The sequence below is a fragment of the Rhinoderma darwinii genome, unplaced genomic scaffold (assembly GCF_050947455.1).
Source record: "Rhinoderma darwinii isolate aRhiDar2 unplaced genomic scaffold, aRhiDar2.hap1 Scaffold_3090, whole genome shotgun sequence".
Lineage (NCBI taxonomy): Eukaryota > Metazoa > Chordata > Amphibia > Anura > Rhinodermatidae > Rhinoderma > Rhinoderma darwinii.
The window spans coordinates 9926-28548 of record NW_027463356.1 but is presented as its reverse complement, the minus strand read 5'-3'; the positions used below and the strand labels follow the sequence as shown (position 1 = coordinate 28548).

Sequence of the window (18623 nt, the reverse complement as noted above, 5' to 3'; positions counted from 1 at the left end):
TAGTAATAGATGAATAGCTGTTACTGTATATAAGGTGTGTGGATCTCATGTCTGATCACATGTAATTATATTATATATCAGTGATGTCAGTAACAGGGGGCGGAGCTGTGACAACCTCTCACACATGATATACAGGCTGGTTGTCAGTAGTAATAGATGAATAGCTGTGACTGTATATAAGATGTGTGGATCTCATGTCTGATCACATGTAATTATATTATATATCAGTGATGTCAGTAACAGGGGGCGGGGCTGTGACAACCTCTCACACATGATATACGGGCTGGTTGTCAGTAGTAATAGATGAATAGCTGTTACTGTATATAAGGTGTGTGGATCTCATGTCTGATCACATGTCATTATATTATATATCAGTGATGTCAGTAACAGGGGGCGGGGCTGTGACAACCTCTCACACATGATATACAGGCTGGTTGTCAGTAGTAATAGATGAATAGCTGTTACTGTATATAAGATGTGTGGATCTCATGTCTGATCACAGTGTAATTATATTATATATCAGTGATGTCAGTAACAGGGGGCGGAGCTGTGACAACCTCTCACACATGATATACAGGCTGGTTGTCAGTAGTAATAGATGAATAGCTGTTACTGTATATAAGATGTGTGGATCTCATGTCTGATCACAATGTAATTATATTATATATCAGTGATGTCAGTAACAGGGGGCGGGGCTGTGACAACCTCTCAGACATGATATACAGGCTGGTTGTCAGTATCAGGGGGCGGGGCTGTGACAACCTCTCACACATGATATACGGGCTGGTTGTCAGTAGTAATAGATGAATAGCTGTTACTGTATATAAGATGTGTGGATCTCATGTCTGATCACAGTGTAATTATATTATATATCAGTGATGTCAGTAACAGGAGGCGGGGCTGTGACAACCTCTCACACATGATATACAGGCTGGTTGTCAGTAGTAATAGATGAATAGCTGTTACTGTATATAAGGTGTGTGGATCTCATGTCTGATCACATGTAATTATATTATATATCAGTGATGTCAGTAACAGGGGGCGGAGCTGTGACAACCTCTCACACATGATATACAGGCTGGTTGTCAGTAGTAATAGATGAATAGCTGTTACTGTATATAAGATGTGTGGATCTCATGTCTGATCACAATGTAATTATATTATATATCAGTGATGTCACTAACAGGGGGCGGGGCTGTGACAACCTCTCACACATGATATACAGGCTGGTTGTCAGTAGTAATAGATGAATAGCTGTTACTGTATATAAGATGTGTGGATCTCATGTCTGATCACAGTGTAATTATATTATATATCAGTGATGTCAGTAACAGGGGGCGGGGCTGTGACAACCTCTCACACATGATATACAGGCTGGTTGTCAGTAGTAATAGATGAATAGCTGTGACTGTATATAAGATGTGTGGATCTCATATCTGATCACAATGTAATTATATTATATATCAGTGATGTCAGTAACAGGGGGCGGAGCTGTGACAACCACTCACACATGATATACAGGCTGGTTGTCAGTAGTAATAGATGAATAGCTGTTACTGTATATAAGATGTGTGGATCTCATGTCTGATCACATGTAATTATATTATATATCAGTGATGTCAGTATCAGGGGGCGGGGCTGTGACAACCTCTCACACATGATATACAGGCTGGCTGTCAGTAGTAATAGATGAATAGCTGTGACTGTATATAAGATGTGTGGATCTCATGTCTGATCACAATGTAATTATATTATATATCAGTGATGTCAGTAACAGGGGGCGGAGCTGTGACAACCTCTCACACATGATATACAGGCTGGTTGTCAGTAGTAATAGATGAATAGCTGTTACTGTATATAAGATGTGTGGATCTCATGTCTGATCACAGTGTAATTATATTATATATCAGTGATGTCAGTAACAGGAGGCGGAGCTGTGACAACCTCTCACACATGATATACAGGCTGGTTGTCAGTAGTAACAGATGAATAGCTGTTACTGTATATAAGATGTGTGGATCTCATGTCTGATCACAATGTAATTATATTATATATCAGTGATGTCAGTAACAGGGGGCGGGGCTGTGACAACCTCTCACACATGATATACAGGCTGGTTGTCAGTAGTAATAGATGAATAGCTGTTACTGTATATAAGATGTGTGGATCTCATGTCTGATCACAGTGTAATTATATTATATATCAGTGATGTCAGTAACAGGGGGCGGAGCTGTGACAACCTCTCACACATGATATACAGGCTGGTTGTCAGTAGTAATAGATGAATAGCTGTTACTGTATATAAGATGTGTGGATCTCATGTCTGATCACAATGTAATTATATTATATATCAGTGATGTCAGTACAGGGGGCGGGGCTGTGACAACCTCTCACACATGATATACAGGCAGGTTGTCAGTAGTAATAGATGAATAGCTGTGACTGTATATAAGATGTGTGGATCTCATGTCTGATCACATGTAATTATATTATATATCAGTGATGTCAGTAACAGGGGGCGGGGCTGTGACAACCTCTCACACATGATATACAGGCTGGTTGTCAGTAGTAATAGATGAATAGCTGTTACTGTATATAAGATGTGTGGATCTCATGTCTGATCACATGTAATTATATTATATATCAGTGATGTCAGTAACAGGGGGCGGAGCTGTGACAACCTCTCACACATGATATACAGGCTGGTTGTCAGTAGTAATAGATGAATAGCTGTTACTGTATATAAGGTGTGTGGATCTCATGTCTGATCACAGTGTAATTATATTATATATCAGTGATGTCAGTAACAGGGGGCGGGGCTGTGACAACCTCTCACACATGATATACAGGCTGGTTGTCAGTAGTAATAGATGAATAGCTGTTACTGTATATAAGATGTGTGGATCTCATGTCTGATCACAATGTAATTATATTATATATCAGTGATGTCACTAACAGGGGGCGGGGCTGTGACAACCTCTCACACATGATATACAGGCTGGTTGTCAGTAGTAATAGATGAATAGCTGTTACTGTATATAAGATGTGTGGATCTCATGTCTGATCACAATGTAATTATATTATATATCAGTGATGTCAGTAACAGGGGGCGGAGCTGTGACAACCACTCACACATGATATACAGGCTGGTTGTCAGTAGTAATAGATGAATAGCTGTTACTGTATATAAGATGTGTGGATCTCATGTCTGATCACAATGTAATTATATTATATATCAGTGATGTCAGTAACAGGGGGCGGGGCTGTGACAACCTCTCACACACGATATACAGGCTGGTTGTCAGTAGTAATAGATGAATAGCTGTTACTGTATATAAGATGTGTGGATCTCATGTCTGATCACAGTGTAATTATATTATATATCAGTGATGTCAGTAACAGGGGGCGGGGCTGTGACAACCTCTCACACATGGTATACAGGCTGGTTGTCAGTAGTAATAGATGAATAGCTGTTACTGTATATAAGATGTGTGGATCTCATGTCTGATCACATGTAATTATATTATATATCAGTGATGTCAGTAACAGGGGGCGGGGCTGTGACAACCTCTCACACATGATATACAGGCTGGTTGTCAGTAGTAATAGATGAATAGCTGTGACTGTATATAAGATGTGTGGATCTCATGTCTGATCACAGTGTAATTATATTATATATCAGTGATGTCAGTAACAGGGGGCGGGGCTGTGACAACCTCTCACACATGGTATACAGGCTGGTTGTCAGTAGTAATAGATGAATAGCTGTGACTGTATATAAGATGTGTGGATCTCATGTCTGATCACATGTAATTATATTATATATCAGGGATGTCAGTAACAGGGGGCGGGGCTGTGACAACCTCTCACACATGATATACAGGCTGGTTGTCAGTAGTAATAGATGAATAGCTGTTACTGTATATAAGATGTGTGGATCTCATGTCTGATCACATGTAATTATATTATATATCAGTGATGTCAGTAACAGGAGGCGGGGCTGTGACAACCTCTCACACATGGTATACAGGCTGGTTGTCAGTAGTAATAGATGAATAGCTGTTACTGTATATAAGATGTGTGGATCTCATGTCTGATCACAGTGTACTTATATTATATATCAGTGATGTCAGTAACAGGGGGCGGGGCTGTGACAACCTCTCACACATGATATACAGGCTGGTTGTCAGTAGTAATAGATGAATAGCTGTTACTGTATATAAGATGTGTGGATCTCATGTCTGATCACATGTAATTATATTATATATCAGTGATGTCAGTAACAGGAGGCGGGGCTGTGACAACCTCTCACACATGGTATACGGGCTGGTTGTCAGTAGTAATAGATGAATAGCTGTTACTGTATATAAGATGTGTGGATCTCATGTCTGATCACAGTGTACTTATATTATATATCAGTGATGTCAGTAACAGGGGGCGGGGCTGTGACAACCTCTCACACATGATATACAGGCTGGTTGTCAGTAGTAATAGATGAATAGTTGTGACTGTATATAAGATGTGTGGCTCTCATGTCTGATCACATGTAATTATATTATATATCAGTGATGTCATCAGTAACAGGGGGCGGAGCTGTGACAACCTCTCACACATGATATGCAGGCCGGTTGTCAGTAGTAATAGATGAATAGCTGTTACTGTATATAAGGTGTGTGGATCTCATGTCTGATCACATGTAATTATATTATATATCAGTGATGTCAGTAACAGGGGGCGGGGCTGTGACAACCTCTCACACATGATATACAGGCTGGTTGTCAGTAGTAATAGATGAATAGCTGTTACTGTATATAAGGTGTGTGGATCTCATGTCTGATCACATGTAATTATATTATATATCAGTGATGTCAGTAACAGGGGGCGGAGCTGTGACAACCTCTCACACATGATATACAGGCTGGTTGTCAGTAGTAATAGATGAATAGCTGTGACTGTATATAAGGTGTGTGGATCTCATGTCTGATCACATGTAATTATATTATATATCAGTGATGTCAGTAACAGGGGGCGGGGCTGTGACAACCTCTCACACATGATATACGGGCTGGTTGTCAGTAGTAATAGATGAATAGCTGTTACTGTATATAAGGTGTGTGGATCTCATGTCATTATATTATATATCAGTGATGTCAGTAACAGGGGGCGGGGCTGTGACAACCTCTCACACATGATATACAGGCTGGTTGTCAGTAGTAATAGATGAATAGCTGTTACTGTATATAAGATGTGTGGATCTCATGTCTGATCACAGTGTAATTATATTATATATCAGTGATGTCAGTAACAGGGGGCGGAGCTGTGACAACCTCTCACACATGATATACAGGCTGGTTGTCAGTAGTAATAGATGAATAGCTGTTACTGTATATAAGATGTGTGGATCTCATGTCTGATCACAATGTAATTATATTATATATCAGTGATGTCAGTAACAGGGGGCGGGGCTGTGACAACCTCTCAGACATGATATACAGGCTGGTTGTCAGTATCAGGGGGCGGGGCTGTGACAACCTCTCACACATGATATACGGGCTGGTTGTCAGTAGTAATAGATGAATAGCTGTTACTGTATATAAGATGTGTGGATCTCATGTCTGATCACAGTGTAATTATATTATATATCAGTGATGTCAGTAACAGGGGGCGGAGCTGTGACAACCTCTCACACATGATATACAGGCTGGTGGTCAGTAGTAATAGATGAATAGCTGTTACTGTATATAAGATGTGTGGATCTCATGTCTGATCACAATGTACTTATATTATATATCAGTGATGTCAGTAACAGGAGGCGGGGCTGTGACAACCTCTCACACATGATATACAGGCTGGTTGTCAGTAGTAATAGATGAATAGCTGTTACTGTATATAAGGTGTGTGGATCTCATGTCTGATCACAATGTAATTATATTATATATCAGTGATGTCAGTAACAGGGGGCGGGGCTGTGACAACCTCTCACACATGATATACAGGCTGGTTGTCAGTAGTAATAGATGAATAGCTGTTACTGTATATAAGATGTGTGGATCTCATGTCTGATCACAATGTAATTATATTATATATCAGTGATGTCAGTAACAGGGGGCGGGGCTGTGACAACCTCTCAGTAACAGGGGGCGGGGCTGTGACAACCTCTCAGTAACAGGGGGCGGGGCTGTGACAACCTCTCACACATGATATACAGGCTGGTTGTCAGTAGTAATAGATGAATAGCTGTTACTGTATATAAGATGTGTGGATCTCATGTCTGATGACAGTGTAATTATATTATATATCAGTGATGTCAGTAACAGGGGGCGGAGCTGTGACAACCTCTCACACATGATATACAGGCAGGTTGTCAGTAGTAATAGATGAATAGCTGTGACTGTATATAAGATGTGTGGATCTCATGTCTGATCACAATGTCATTATATTATATATCAGTGATAACAGTAACAGGGGGCGGAGCTGTGACAACCTCTCACTCATGATATACAGGCTGGTTGTCAGTAGTAATAGATGAATAGCTGTTACTGTATATAAGATGTGTGGATCTCATGTCTGATGACAGTGTAATTATATTATATATCAGTGATGTCAGTAACAGGGGGCGGAGCTGTGACAACCTCTCACACATGATATACAGGCAGGTTGTCAGTAGTAATAGATGAATAGCTGTGACTGTATATAAGATGTGTGGATCTCATGTCTGATCACAATGTCATTATATTATATATCAGTGATGTCAGTAACAGGGGGCGGGGCTGTGACAACCTCTCACACATGATATACAGGCTGGTTGTCAGTAGTAATAGATGAATAGCTGTTACTGTATATAAGGTGTGTGGATCTCATGTCTGATCACAGTGTAATTATATTATATATCAGTGATGTCAGTAACAGGGGGCGGGGCTGTGACAACCTCTCACACATGATATACAGGCTGGTTGTCAGTAGTAATCGATGAATAGCTGTGACTGTATATAAGATGTGTGGATCTCATGTCTGATCACAGTGTAATTATATTATATAACAGTGATGTCAGTAACAGGGGGCGGAGCTGTGACAACCTCTCACACATGATATACAGGCTGGTTGTCAGTAGTAATAGATGAATAGCTGTGACTGTATATAAGATGTGTGGATCTCATGTCTGATCACATGTAATTATATTATATATCAGTGATGTCAGTAACAGGGGGCGGGGCTGTGACAACCTCTCACACATGATATACAGGCTGGTTGTCAGTAGTAATAGATGAATAGCTGTGACTGTATATAAGATGTGTGGATCTCATGTCTGATCACAGTGTAATTATATTATATATCAGTGATGTCAGTAACAGGGGGCGGGGCTGTGACAACCTCTCACACATGATATACAGGCTGGTTGTCAGTAGTAATAGATGAATAGCTGTTACTGTATATAAGATGTGTGGATCTCATGTCTGATCACAATGTAATTATATTATATATCAGTGATGTCAGTAACAGGGGGCGGGGCTGTGACAACCTCTCACACATGATATACAGGCTGGTTGTCAGTAGTAATAGATGAATAGCTGTTACTGTATATAAGATGTGTGGATCTCATGTCTGATCACAGTGTAATTATATTATATATCAGTGATATCAGTAACAGGGGGCGGGGCTGTGACAACCTCTCACACATGATATGCAGGCTGGTTGTCAGTAGTAATAGATGAATAGCTGTCACTGTATATAAGATGTGTGGATCTCATGTCTGATCACAATGTAATTATATTATATATCAGTGATGTCAGTAACAGGGGGCGGGGCTGTGACAACCTCTCACACATGATATACAGGCTGGTTGTCAGTAGTAATAGATGAATAGCTGTTACTGTATATAAGATGTGTGTATCTCATGTCTGATCACATGTAATTATATTATATATCAGTGATGTCAGTACAGGGGGCGGGGCTGTGACAACCTCTCACACATGATATACAGGCTGGTTGTCAGTAGTAATAGATGAATAGCTGTTACTGTATATAAGATGTGTGGATCTCATGTCTGATCACAGTGTAATTATATTATATATCAGTGATGTCAGTAACAGGGGGCGGAGCTGTGACAACCTCTCACACATGATATACAGGCTGGTTGTCAGTAGTAATAGATGAATAGCTGTTACTGTATATAGGATGTGTGGATCTCATGTCTGATCACAATGTAATTATATTATATATCAGTGATGTCAGTACAGGGGGCGGGGCTGTGACAACCTCTCACACATGATATACAGGCAGGTTGTCAGTAGTAATAGATGAATAGCTGTGACTGTATATAAGATGTGTGGATCTCATGTCTGATCACAATGTCATTATATTATATATCAGTGATGTCAGTAACAGGGGGCGGGGCTGTGACAACCTCTCACACATGATATACAGGCTGGTTGTCAGTAGTAATAGATGAATAGCTGTTACTGTATATAAGGTGTGTGGATCTCATGTCTGATCACAGTGTAATTATATTATATATCAGTGATGTCAGTAACAGGGGGCGGGGCTGTGACAACCTCTCACACATGATATACAGGCTGGTTGTCAGTAGTAATCGATGAATAGCTGTGACTGTATATAAGATGTGTGGATCTCATGTCTGATCACAGTGTAATTATATTATATAACAGTGATGTCAGTAACAGGGGGCGGAGCTGTGACAACCTCTCACACATGATATACAGGCTGGTTGTCAGTAGTAATAGATGAATAGCTGTGACTGTATATAAGATGTGTGGATCTCATGTCTGATCACAGTGTAATTATATTATATATCAGTGATGTCAGTAACAGGGGGCGGGGCTGTGACAACCTCTCACACATGATATACAGGCTGGTTGTCAGTAGTAATAGATGAATAGCTGTTACTGTATATAAGATGTGTGGATCTCATGTCTGATCACAATGTAATTATATTATATATCAGTGATGTCAGTAACAGGGGGCGGGGCTGTGACAACCTCTCACACATGATATACAGGCTGGTTGTCAGTAGTAATAGATGAATAGCTGTTACTGTATATAAGATGTGTGGATCTCATGTCTGATCACAGTGTAATTATATTATATATCAGTGATATCAGTAACAGGGGGCGGGGCTGTGACAACCTCTCACACATGATATGCAGGCTGGTTGTCAGTAGTAATAGATGAATAGCTGTCACTGTATATAAGATGTGTGGATCTCATGTCTGATCACAATGTAATTATATTATATATCAGTGATGTCAGTAACAGGGGGCGGGGCTGTGACAACCTCTCACACATGATATACAGGCTGGTTGTCAGTAGTAATAGATGAATAGCTGTTACTGTATATAAGATGTGTGTATCTCATGTCTGATCACATGTAATTATATTATATATCAGTGATGTCAGTACAGGGGGCGGGGCTGTGACAACCTCTCACACATGATATACAGGCTGGTTGTCAGTAGTAATAGATGAATAGCTGTTACTGTATATAAGATGTGTGGATCTCATGTCTGATCACAGTGTAATTATATTATATATCAGTGATGTCAGTAACAGGGGGCGGAGCTGTGACAACCTCTCACACAAGATATACAGGCTGGTTGTCAGAAGTAATAGATGAATAGCTGTTACTGTATATAAGATGTGTGGATCTCATGTCTGATCACATGTAATTATATTATATATCAGTGATGTCAGTAACAGGGGGCGGAGCTGTGACAACCTCTCACACATGATATACAGGCTGGTTGTCAGTAGTAATAGATGAATAGCTGTTACTGTATATAAGATGTGTGGATCTCATGTCTGATCACAATGTAATTATATTATATATCAGTGATGTCAGTAACAGGGGGCGGAGCTGTGACAACCTCTCACACAAGATATACAGGCTGGTTGTCAGAAGTAATAGATGAATAGCTGTTACTGTATATAAGATGTGTGGATCTCATGTCTGATCACATGTAATTATATTATATATCAGTGATGTCAGTAACAGGGGGCGGAGCTGTGACAACCTCTCACACACATGATATACAGGCTGGTTGTCAGTAGTAATAGATGAATAGCTGTTACTGTATATAAGATGTGTGGATCTCATGTCTGATCACAGTGTAATTATATTATATATCAGTGATGTCAGTAACAGGGGGCGGGGCTGTGACAACCTCTCACACATGATATACAGGCTGGTTGTCAGTAGTAATAGATGAATAGCTGTGACTGTATATAAGATGTGTGGATCTCATGTCTGATCACAGTGTAATTATATTATATATCAGTGATATCAGTAACAGGGGGCGGGGCTGTGACAACCTCTCACACATGATATACGGGCTGGTTGTCAGTAGTAATAGATGAATAGCTGTCACTGTATATAAGATGTGTGGATCTCATGTCTGATCACAATGTAATTATATTATATATCAGTGATGTCAGTAACAGGGGGCGGGGCTGTGACAACCTCTCACACATGATATGCAGGCTGGTTGTCAGTAGTAATAGATGAATAGCTGTTACTGTATATAAGGTGTGTGGATCTCATGTCTGATCACATGTAATTATATTATATATCAGTGATGTCAGTAACAGGGGGCGGGGCTGTGACAACCTCTCACACATGATATACAGGCTGGTTGTCAGTAGTAATAGATGAATAGCTGTTACTGTATATAAGATGTGTGTATCTCATGTCTGATCACATGTAATTATATTATATATCAGTGATGTCAGTACAGGGGGCGGGGCTGTGACAACCTCTCACACATGATATACAGGCTGGTTGTCAGTAGTGATAGATGAATAGCTGTTACAGTATATAAGATGTGTGTATCTCATGTCTGATCACATGTAATTATATTATATATCAGTGATGTCAGTAACAGGGGGCGGGGCTGTGACAACCTCTCACACATGATATACAGGCTGGTTGTCAGTAGTAATAGATGAATAGCTGTTACTGTATATAAGATGTGTGGATCTCATGTCTGATCACAGTGTAATTATATTATATATCAGTGATGTCAGTAACAGGGGGCGGAGCTGTGACAACCTCTCACACATGATATACAGGCTGGTTGTCAGTAGTAATAGATGAATAGCTGTTACTGTATATAAGATGTGTGGATCTCATATCTGATCACAATGTAATTATATTATATATCAGTGATGTCAGTAACAGGGGGCGGGGCTGTGACAACCTCTCACACATGATATACAGGCTGGTTGTCAGTAGTAATAGATGAATAGCTGTTACTGTATATAAGATGTGTGGATCTCATGTCTGATCACATGTAATTATATTATATATCAGTGATGTCAGTAACAGGGGGCGGGGCTGTGACAACCTCTCACACATGATATACAGGCTGGTGTCAGTAGTAATAGATGAATAGCTGTGACTGTATATAAGATGTGTGGATCTCATGTCTGATCACAATGTAATTATATTATATATCAGTGATGTCAGTAACAGGGGGCGGAGCTGTGACAACCTCTCACACATGATATACAGGCTGGTTGTCAGAAGTAATAGATGAATAGCTGTTACTGTATATAAGATGTGTGGATCTCATGTCTGATCACATGTAATTATATTATATATCAGTGATGTCAGTAACAGGGGGCGGAGCTGTGACAACCTCTCACACACATGATATACAGGCTGGTTGTCAGTAGTAATAGATGAATAGCTGTTACTGTATATAAGATGTGTGGATCTCATGTCTGATCACAGTGTAATTATATTATATATCAGTGATGTCAGTAACAGGGGGCGGGGCTGTGACAACCTCTCACACATGATATACAGGCTGGTTGTCAGTAGTAATAGATGAATAGCTGTGACTGTATATAAGATGTGTGGATCTCATGTCTGATCACAGTGTAATTATATTATATATCAGTGATGTCAGTAACAGGGGGCGGGGCTGTGACAACCTCTCACACATGATATACAGGCTGGTTGTCAGTAGTAATAGATGAATAGCTGTTACTGTATATAAGATGTGTGGATCTCATGTCTGATCACATGTAATTATATTATATATCAGTGATGTCAGTAACAGGGGGCGGGGCTGTGACAACCTCTCACACATGATATACAGGCTGGTTGTCAGTAGTAATAGATGAATAGCTGTTACTGTATATAAGATGTGTGGATCTCATGTCTGATCACAGTGTAATTATATTATAGATCAGTGATGTCAGTAACAGGGGGCGGAGCGGTGACAACCTCTCACACATGATACACAGGCTGGTTGTCAGTAGTAATAGATGAATAGCTGTTACTGTATATAAGATGTGTGGATCTCATGTCTGATCACAGTGTAATTATATTATATATCAGTGATGTCAGTAACAGGGGGCGGGGCAGTGACAACCTCTCACACATGATATACAGGCTGGTTGTCAGTAGTAATAGATGAATAGCTGTTACTGTATATAAGATGTGTGGATCTCATGTCTGATCACAATGTAATTATATTATATATCAGTGATGTCAGTACAGGGGGCGGGGCTGTGACAACCTCTCACACATCATATACAGGCTGGTTGTCAGTAGTAATAGATGAATAGCTGTGACTGTATATAAGATGTGTGGATCTCATGTCTGATCACAGTGTAATTATATTATATATCAGTGATGTCAATAACAGGGGGCGGGGCTGTGACAACCTCTCACATGATATACAGGCTGGTTGTCAGTAGTAATAGATGAATAGCTGTTACTGTATATAAGGTGTGTGGATCTCATGTCTGATCACAGTGTAATTATATTATATATCAGTGATGTCAGTAACAGGGGGCGGGGCTGTGACAACCTCTCACACATGATATACGGGCTGGTTGTCAGTAGTAATAGATGAATAGCTGTTACTGTATATAAGATGTGTGGATCTCATGTCTGATCACAGTGTAATTATATTATATATCAGTGATGTCAGTAACAGGGGGCGGAGCTGTGACAACCTCTCACACATGATATACTGGCTGGTTGTCAGTAGTAATAGATGAATAGCTGTTACTGTATATAAGATGTGTGGATCTCATGTCTGATCACAATGTAATTATATTATATATCAGTGATGTCAGTAACAGGGGGCGGGGCTGTGACAACCTCTCACACATGATATACAGGCTGGTTGTCAGTAGTAATAGATGAATAGCTGTTACTGTATATAAGATGTGTGGATCTCATGTCTGATCACAGTGTAATTATATTATATATCAGTGATAACAGTAACAGGGGGCGGGGCTGTGACAACCTCTCACACATGATATACAGGCTGGTGTCAGTAGTAATAGATGAATAGCTGTTACTGTATATAAGATGTGTGGATCTCATGTCTGATCACAGTGTAATTATATTATATATCAGTGATGTCAGTAACAGGGGGCGGGGCTGTGACAACCTCTCACACATGGTATACAGGCTGGTTGTCAGTAGTAATAGATGAATAGCTGTTACTGTATATAAGATGTGTGGATCTCATGTCTGATCACAGTGTAATTATATTATAGATCAGTGATGTCAGTAACAGGGGGCGGGGCTGTGACAACCTCTCACACATGGTATACAGGCTGGTTGTCAGTAGTAATAGATGAATAGCTGTGACTGTATATAAGATGTGTGGATCTCATGTCTGATCACAATGTAATTATATATCAGTGATGTCAGTAACAGCAGGCGGGGCTGTGACAACCTCTCACACATGATATACAGGCTGGTTGTCAGTAGTAATAGATGAATAGCTGTTACTGTATATTAGATGTGTGGATCTCATGTCTGATCACAATGTAATTATATTATAGATCAGTGATGTCAGTAACAGGAGGCGGGGCTGTGACAACCTCTCACACATGGTATACAGGCTGGTTGTCAGTAGTAATAGATGAATAGCTGTTACTGTATATAAGATGTGTGGATCTCATGTCTGATCACAGTGTAATTATATTATATATCAGTGATGTCAGTAACAGGGGGCGGGGCTGTGACAACCTCTCACACATGATATACAGGCTGGTTGTCAGTAGTAATAGATGAATAGCTGTTACTGTATATAAGATGTGTGGCTCTCATGTCTGATCACATGTAATTATATTATATATCAGTGATGTCAGTAACAGGGGGCGGAGCTGTGACAACCTCTCACACATGATATACAGGCTGGTTGTCAGTAGTAATAGATGAATAGCTGTTACTGTATATAAGATGTGTGGATCTCATGTCTGATCACAGTGTAATTATATTATATATCAGTGATGTCAGTAACAGGGGGCGGGGCTGTGACAACCTCTCACACATGATATACAGGCTGGGGTTCAGTAGTAATAGATGAATAGCTGTTACTGTATATAAGATGTGTGGATCTCATGTCTGATCACATGTAATTATATTATATATCAGTGATGTCAGTAACAGGGGGCGGGGCTGTGACAACCTCTCACACATGATATACAGGCTGGTTGTCAGTAGTAATAGATGAATAGCTGTTACTGTATATAAGATGTGTGGATCTCATGTCTGATCACAGTGTAATTATATTCTATATCAGTGATGTCAGTAACAGGGGGCGGAGCTGTGACAACCTCTCACACATGATATACAGGCTGGTTGTCAGTAGTAATAGATGAATAGCTGTTACTGTATATAATATGTGTGGATCTCATGTCTGATCACATGTAATTATATTATATATCAGTGATGTCAGTAACAGGGGGCGGGGCTGTGACAACCTCTCACACATGGTATACAGGCTGGTTGTCAGTAGTAATAGATGAATAGCTGTTACTGTATATAATATGTGTGGATCTCATGTCTGATCACATGTAATTATATTATATATCAGTGATGTCAGTAACAGGGGGCGGAGCTGTGACAACCTCTCACACATGATATACAGGCTGGTTGTCAGTAGTAATAGATGAATAGCTGTTACTGTATATAAGATGTGTGGATCTCATGTCTGATCACAGTGTAATTATATTATATATCAGTGATGTCAGTAACAGGAGGCGGGGCTGTGACAACCTCTCACACATGATATACAGGCTGGTTGTCAGTAGTAATAGATGAATAGCTGTGACTGTATATAAGATGTGTGGATCTCATGTCTGATCACAATGTAATTATATTATATATCAGTGATGTCAGTAACAGGGGGCGGGGCTGTGACAACCTCTCACACATGATATATAGGCTGGTTGTTAGTAGTAATAGATGAATAGCTGTTACTGTATATAAGATGTGTGGATCTCATGTCTGATCACAGTGTAATTATATTATATATCAGTGATGTCAGTAACAGGAGGCGGGGCTGTGACAACCTCTCACACATGATACACAGGCTGGTTGTCAGTAGTAATAGATGAATAGCTGTGACTGTATATAAGATGTGTGGATCTCATGTCTGATCACAGTGTAATTATATTATATATCAGTGATGTCAGTAACAGGGGGCGGAGCTGTGACAACCTCTCACACATGGTATACAGGCTGGTTGTCAGTAGTAATAGATGAATAGCTGTTACTGTATATAAGATGTGTGGATCTCATGTCTGATCACAATGTAATTATATTATATATCAGTGATGTCAGTAACAGGGGGCGGAGCTGTGACAACCTCTCACACATGATATACAGGCTGGTTGTCAGTAGTAATAGATGAATAGCTGTGACTGTATATAAGATGTGTGGATCTCATGTCTGATCACAGTGTAATTATATTATATATCAGTGATGTCAGTAACAGGGGGCGGGGCTGTGACAACCTCTCACACATGATATACGGGCTGGTTGTCAGTAGTAATAGATGAATAGCTGTGACTGTATATAAGATGTGTGGATCTCATGTCTGATCACAGTGTAATTATATTATATATCAGTGATGTCAGTAACAGGGGGCGGGGCTGTGACAACCTCTCACACATGATATACAGGCAGGTTGTCAGTAGTAATAGATGAATAGCTGTGACTGTATATAAGATGTGTGGATCTCATGTCTGATCACATGTAATTATATTATATATCAGTGATGTCAGTAACAGGGGGCGGGGCTGTGACAACCTCTCACACATGATATACAGGCTGGTTGTCAGTAGTAATAGATGAATAGCTGTTACTGTATATAAGATGTGTGGATCTCATGTCTGATCACATGTAATTATATTATATATCAGTGATGTCAGTAACAGGGGGCGGGGCAGTGACAACCTCTCACACATGGTATACAGGCTGGTTGTCAGTAGTAATAGATGAATAGCTGTTACTGTATATAAGATGTGTGGATCTCATGTCTGATCACAATGTAATTATATTATATATCAGTGATGTCAGTAACAGGGGGCGGGGCTGTGACAACCTCTCACACATGATATACAGGCTGGTTGTCAGTAGTAATAGATGAATAGCTGTTACTGTATATAGGATGTGTGGATCTCATGTCTGATCACAGTGTAATTATATTATATATCAGTGATGTCAGTAACAGGGGGCGGGGCTGTGACAACCTCTCACACATGATATACAGGCGGGTTGTCAGTAGTAATAGATGAATATCTGTGACTGTATATAAGATGTGTGGATCTCATGTCTGATCACAGTGTAATTATATTATATATCAGTGATGTCAGTAACGGGGCGGGGCTGTGACAACCTCTCACACATGATATACAGGCTGGTTGTCAGTAGTAATAGATGAATAGCTGTGACTGTATATAAGATGTGTGGATCTCATGTCTGATCACATGTAATTATATTATATATCAGTGATGTCAGTAACAGGGGGCGGGGCTGTGACAACCTCTCACACATGATATACAGGCTGGTTGTCAGTAGTAATAGATGAATAGCTGTTACTGTATATAAGATGTGTGGATCTCATGTCTGATCACATGTAATTATATTATATATCAGTGATGTCAGTAACAGGGGGCGGAGCTGTGACAACCTCTCACACACATGATATACAGGCTGGTTGTCAGTAGTAATAGATGAATAGCTGTTACTGTATATAAGATGTGTGGATCTCATGTCTGATCACAGTGTAATTATATTATATATCAGTGATGTCAGTAACAGGGGGCGGAGCTGTGACAACCTCTCACACATGATATACAGGCTGGTTGTCAGTAGTAATAGATGAATAGCTGTGACTGTATATAAGATGTGTGGATCTCATGTCTGATCACAGTGTAATTATATTATATATCAGTGATGTCAGTAACAGGGGGCGGAGCTGTGACAACCTCTCACACATGATATACGGGCTGGTTGTCAGTAGTAATAGATGAATAGCTGTGACTGTATATAAGATGTGTGGATCTCATGTCTGATCACAATGTAATTATATTATATATCAGTGATGTCAGTAACAGGGGGCGGAGCTGTGACAACCTCTCACACATGATATACAGGCTGGTTGTCAGTAGTAATAGATGAATAGCTGTTACTGTATATAAGATGTGTGGATCTCATGTCTGATCACAGTGTAATTATATTATATATCAGTGATGTCAGTAACAGGGGGCGGGGCTGTGACAACCTCTCACACATGATATACAGGCTGGTTGTCAGTAGTAATAGATGAATAGCTGTTACTGTATATAAGATGTGTGGATCTCATGTCTGATCACATGTAATTATATTATATATCGGTGATGTCAGTATCAGGGGGCGGGGCTGTGACACCCTCTGTGCACACAGGTGAGTGGGCGGGGTCAGTGGTGAGCTCACCTGTCGGACACCTGCTCCTGTGTCAGTTTCTTGTCGCTCTGTAGCAGGATGGAGACGTAATGGCGGATCATGCCGACAAAGAAAGTGATGAAGACGATGGGCAGGACCACCCACAGGCGGATGTTGGAGTCCAGTAGAAGCTCCGGCTCCGTCATGGTCTCGCTGATCTGCACAGAAAAATGATCATTTCCACATTTGTGTAGCAGTTCAGTCGTTGAAGGGCCGGTACGTCCCCCCGTGTGATGTGATGATGATGGATATTATATTACCGCACAGCCCCACATGGTATTATACAGACCCCGGGACGTCTCCGCTGCGGTCACGCATCCACCGAGTACCGGGCCGTTCTGAGAGGAGACACCGCCGCCACCCAATGCGTAAACCGCTAACGTGATTGGCTGCTCAGCACATCCACCTGGACTCTGGTTGGTCCACTTGTCTATCACTCACTGGCTTAGAATGTTTCTTATTATGACCGTTAGGTCTGACCAATCACTCTGCCGAGTAAGGCGGAAGTGGGTGTTTCCTAGTGTGCAGGGCCCCGCCGGCTGGCCGTCCGTAACCATGGTGATGGGGAGGCAGTAAGGTCCCTTCTGCAGCCGCCCTCCGGTCCTGTTCACACCTTGTAGTTTGGTCAGTGTTTGTGGAGTCATTATGCTGAGTCTGCGTTCACATCTGTACTGCAAAATAAATACAGGGAGAACACTACGGGAAAAGTGTCCTGCCGGGACCCCTCGTGCAACGAATCCGGCACTTCCATTGTTTTGTTTTGCTGATCCATGACTATGAACGCCATGGGGCCGGTAAATCACTGCACACCTCCCAACCGTCCCGGCCCCTGCGGCGGTATGTCCCGGCCCCTGCGGCGGGACTGTGT

At 40.7% G+C, this 18623-nt stretch overlaps 1 protein-coding gene across 1 annotated transcript in view; it reads right to left on the bottom strand.

Annotated features, from left to right (window-relative positions):
• LOC142704357 (ER membrane protein complex subunit 3-like) overlaps positions 1-18182 on the bottom strand; it is a gene marked incomplete at its 3' end in the record, with an annotated part of 51537 nt that extends 33355 nt beyond the window's left edge. The window contains 2 exon segments of the mRNA XM_075848265.1: positions 17747-17913; positions 18016-18182. Coding sequence (XP_075704380.1) covers positions 17747-17913; positions 18016-18030 — 182 coding nt within the window.
• Between the last annotated feature and the right edge of the window lie 441 nt (positions 18183-18623).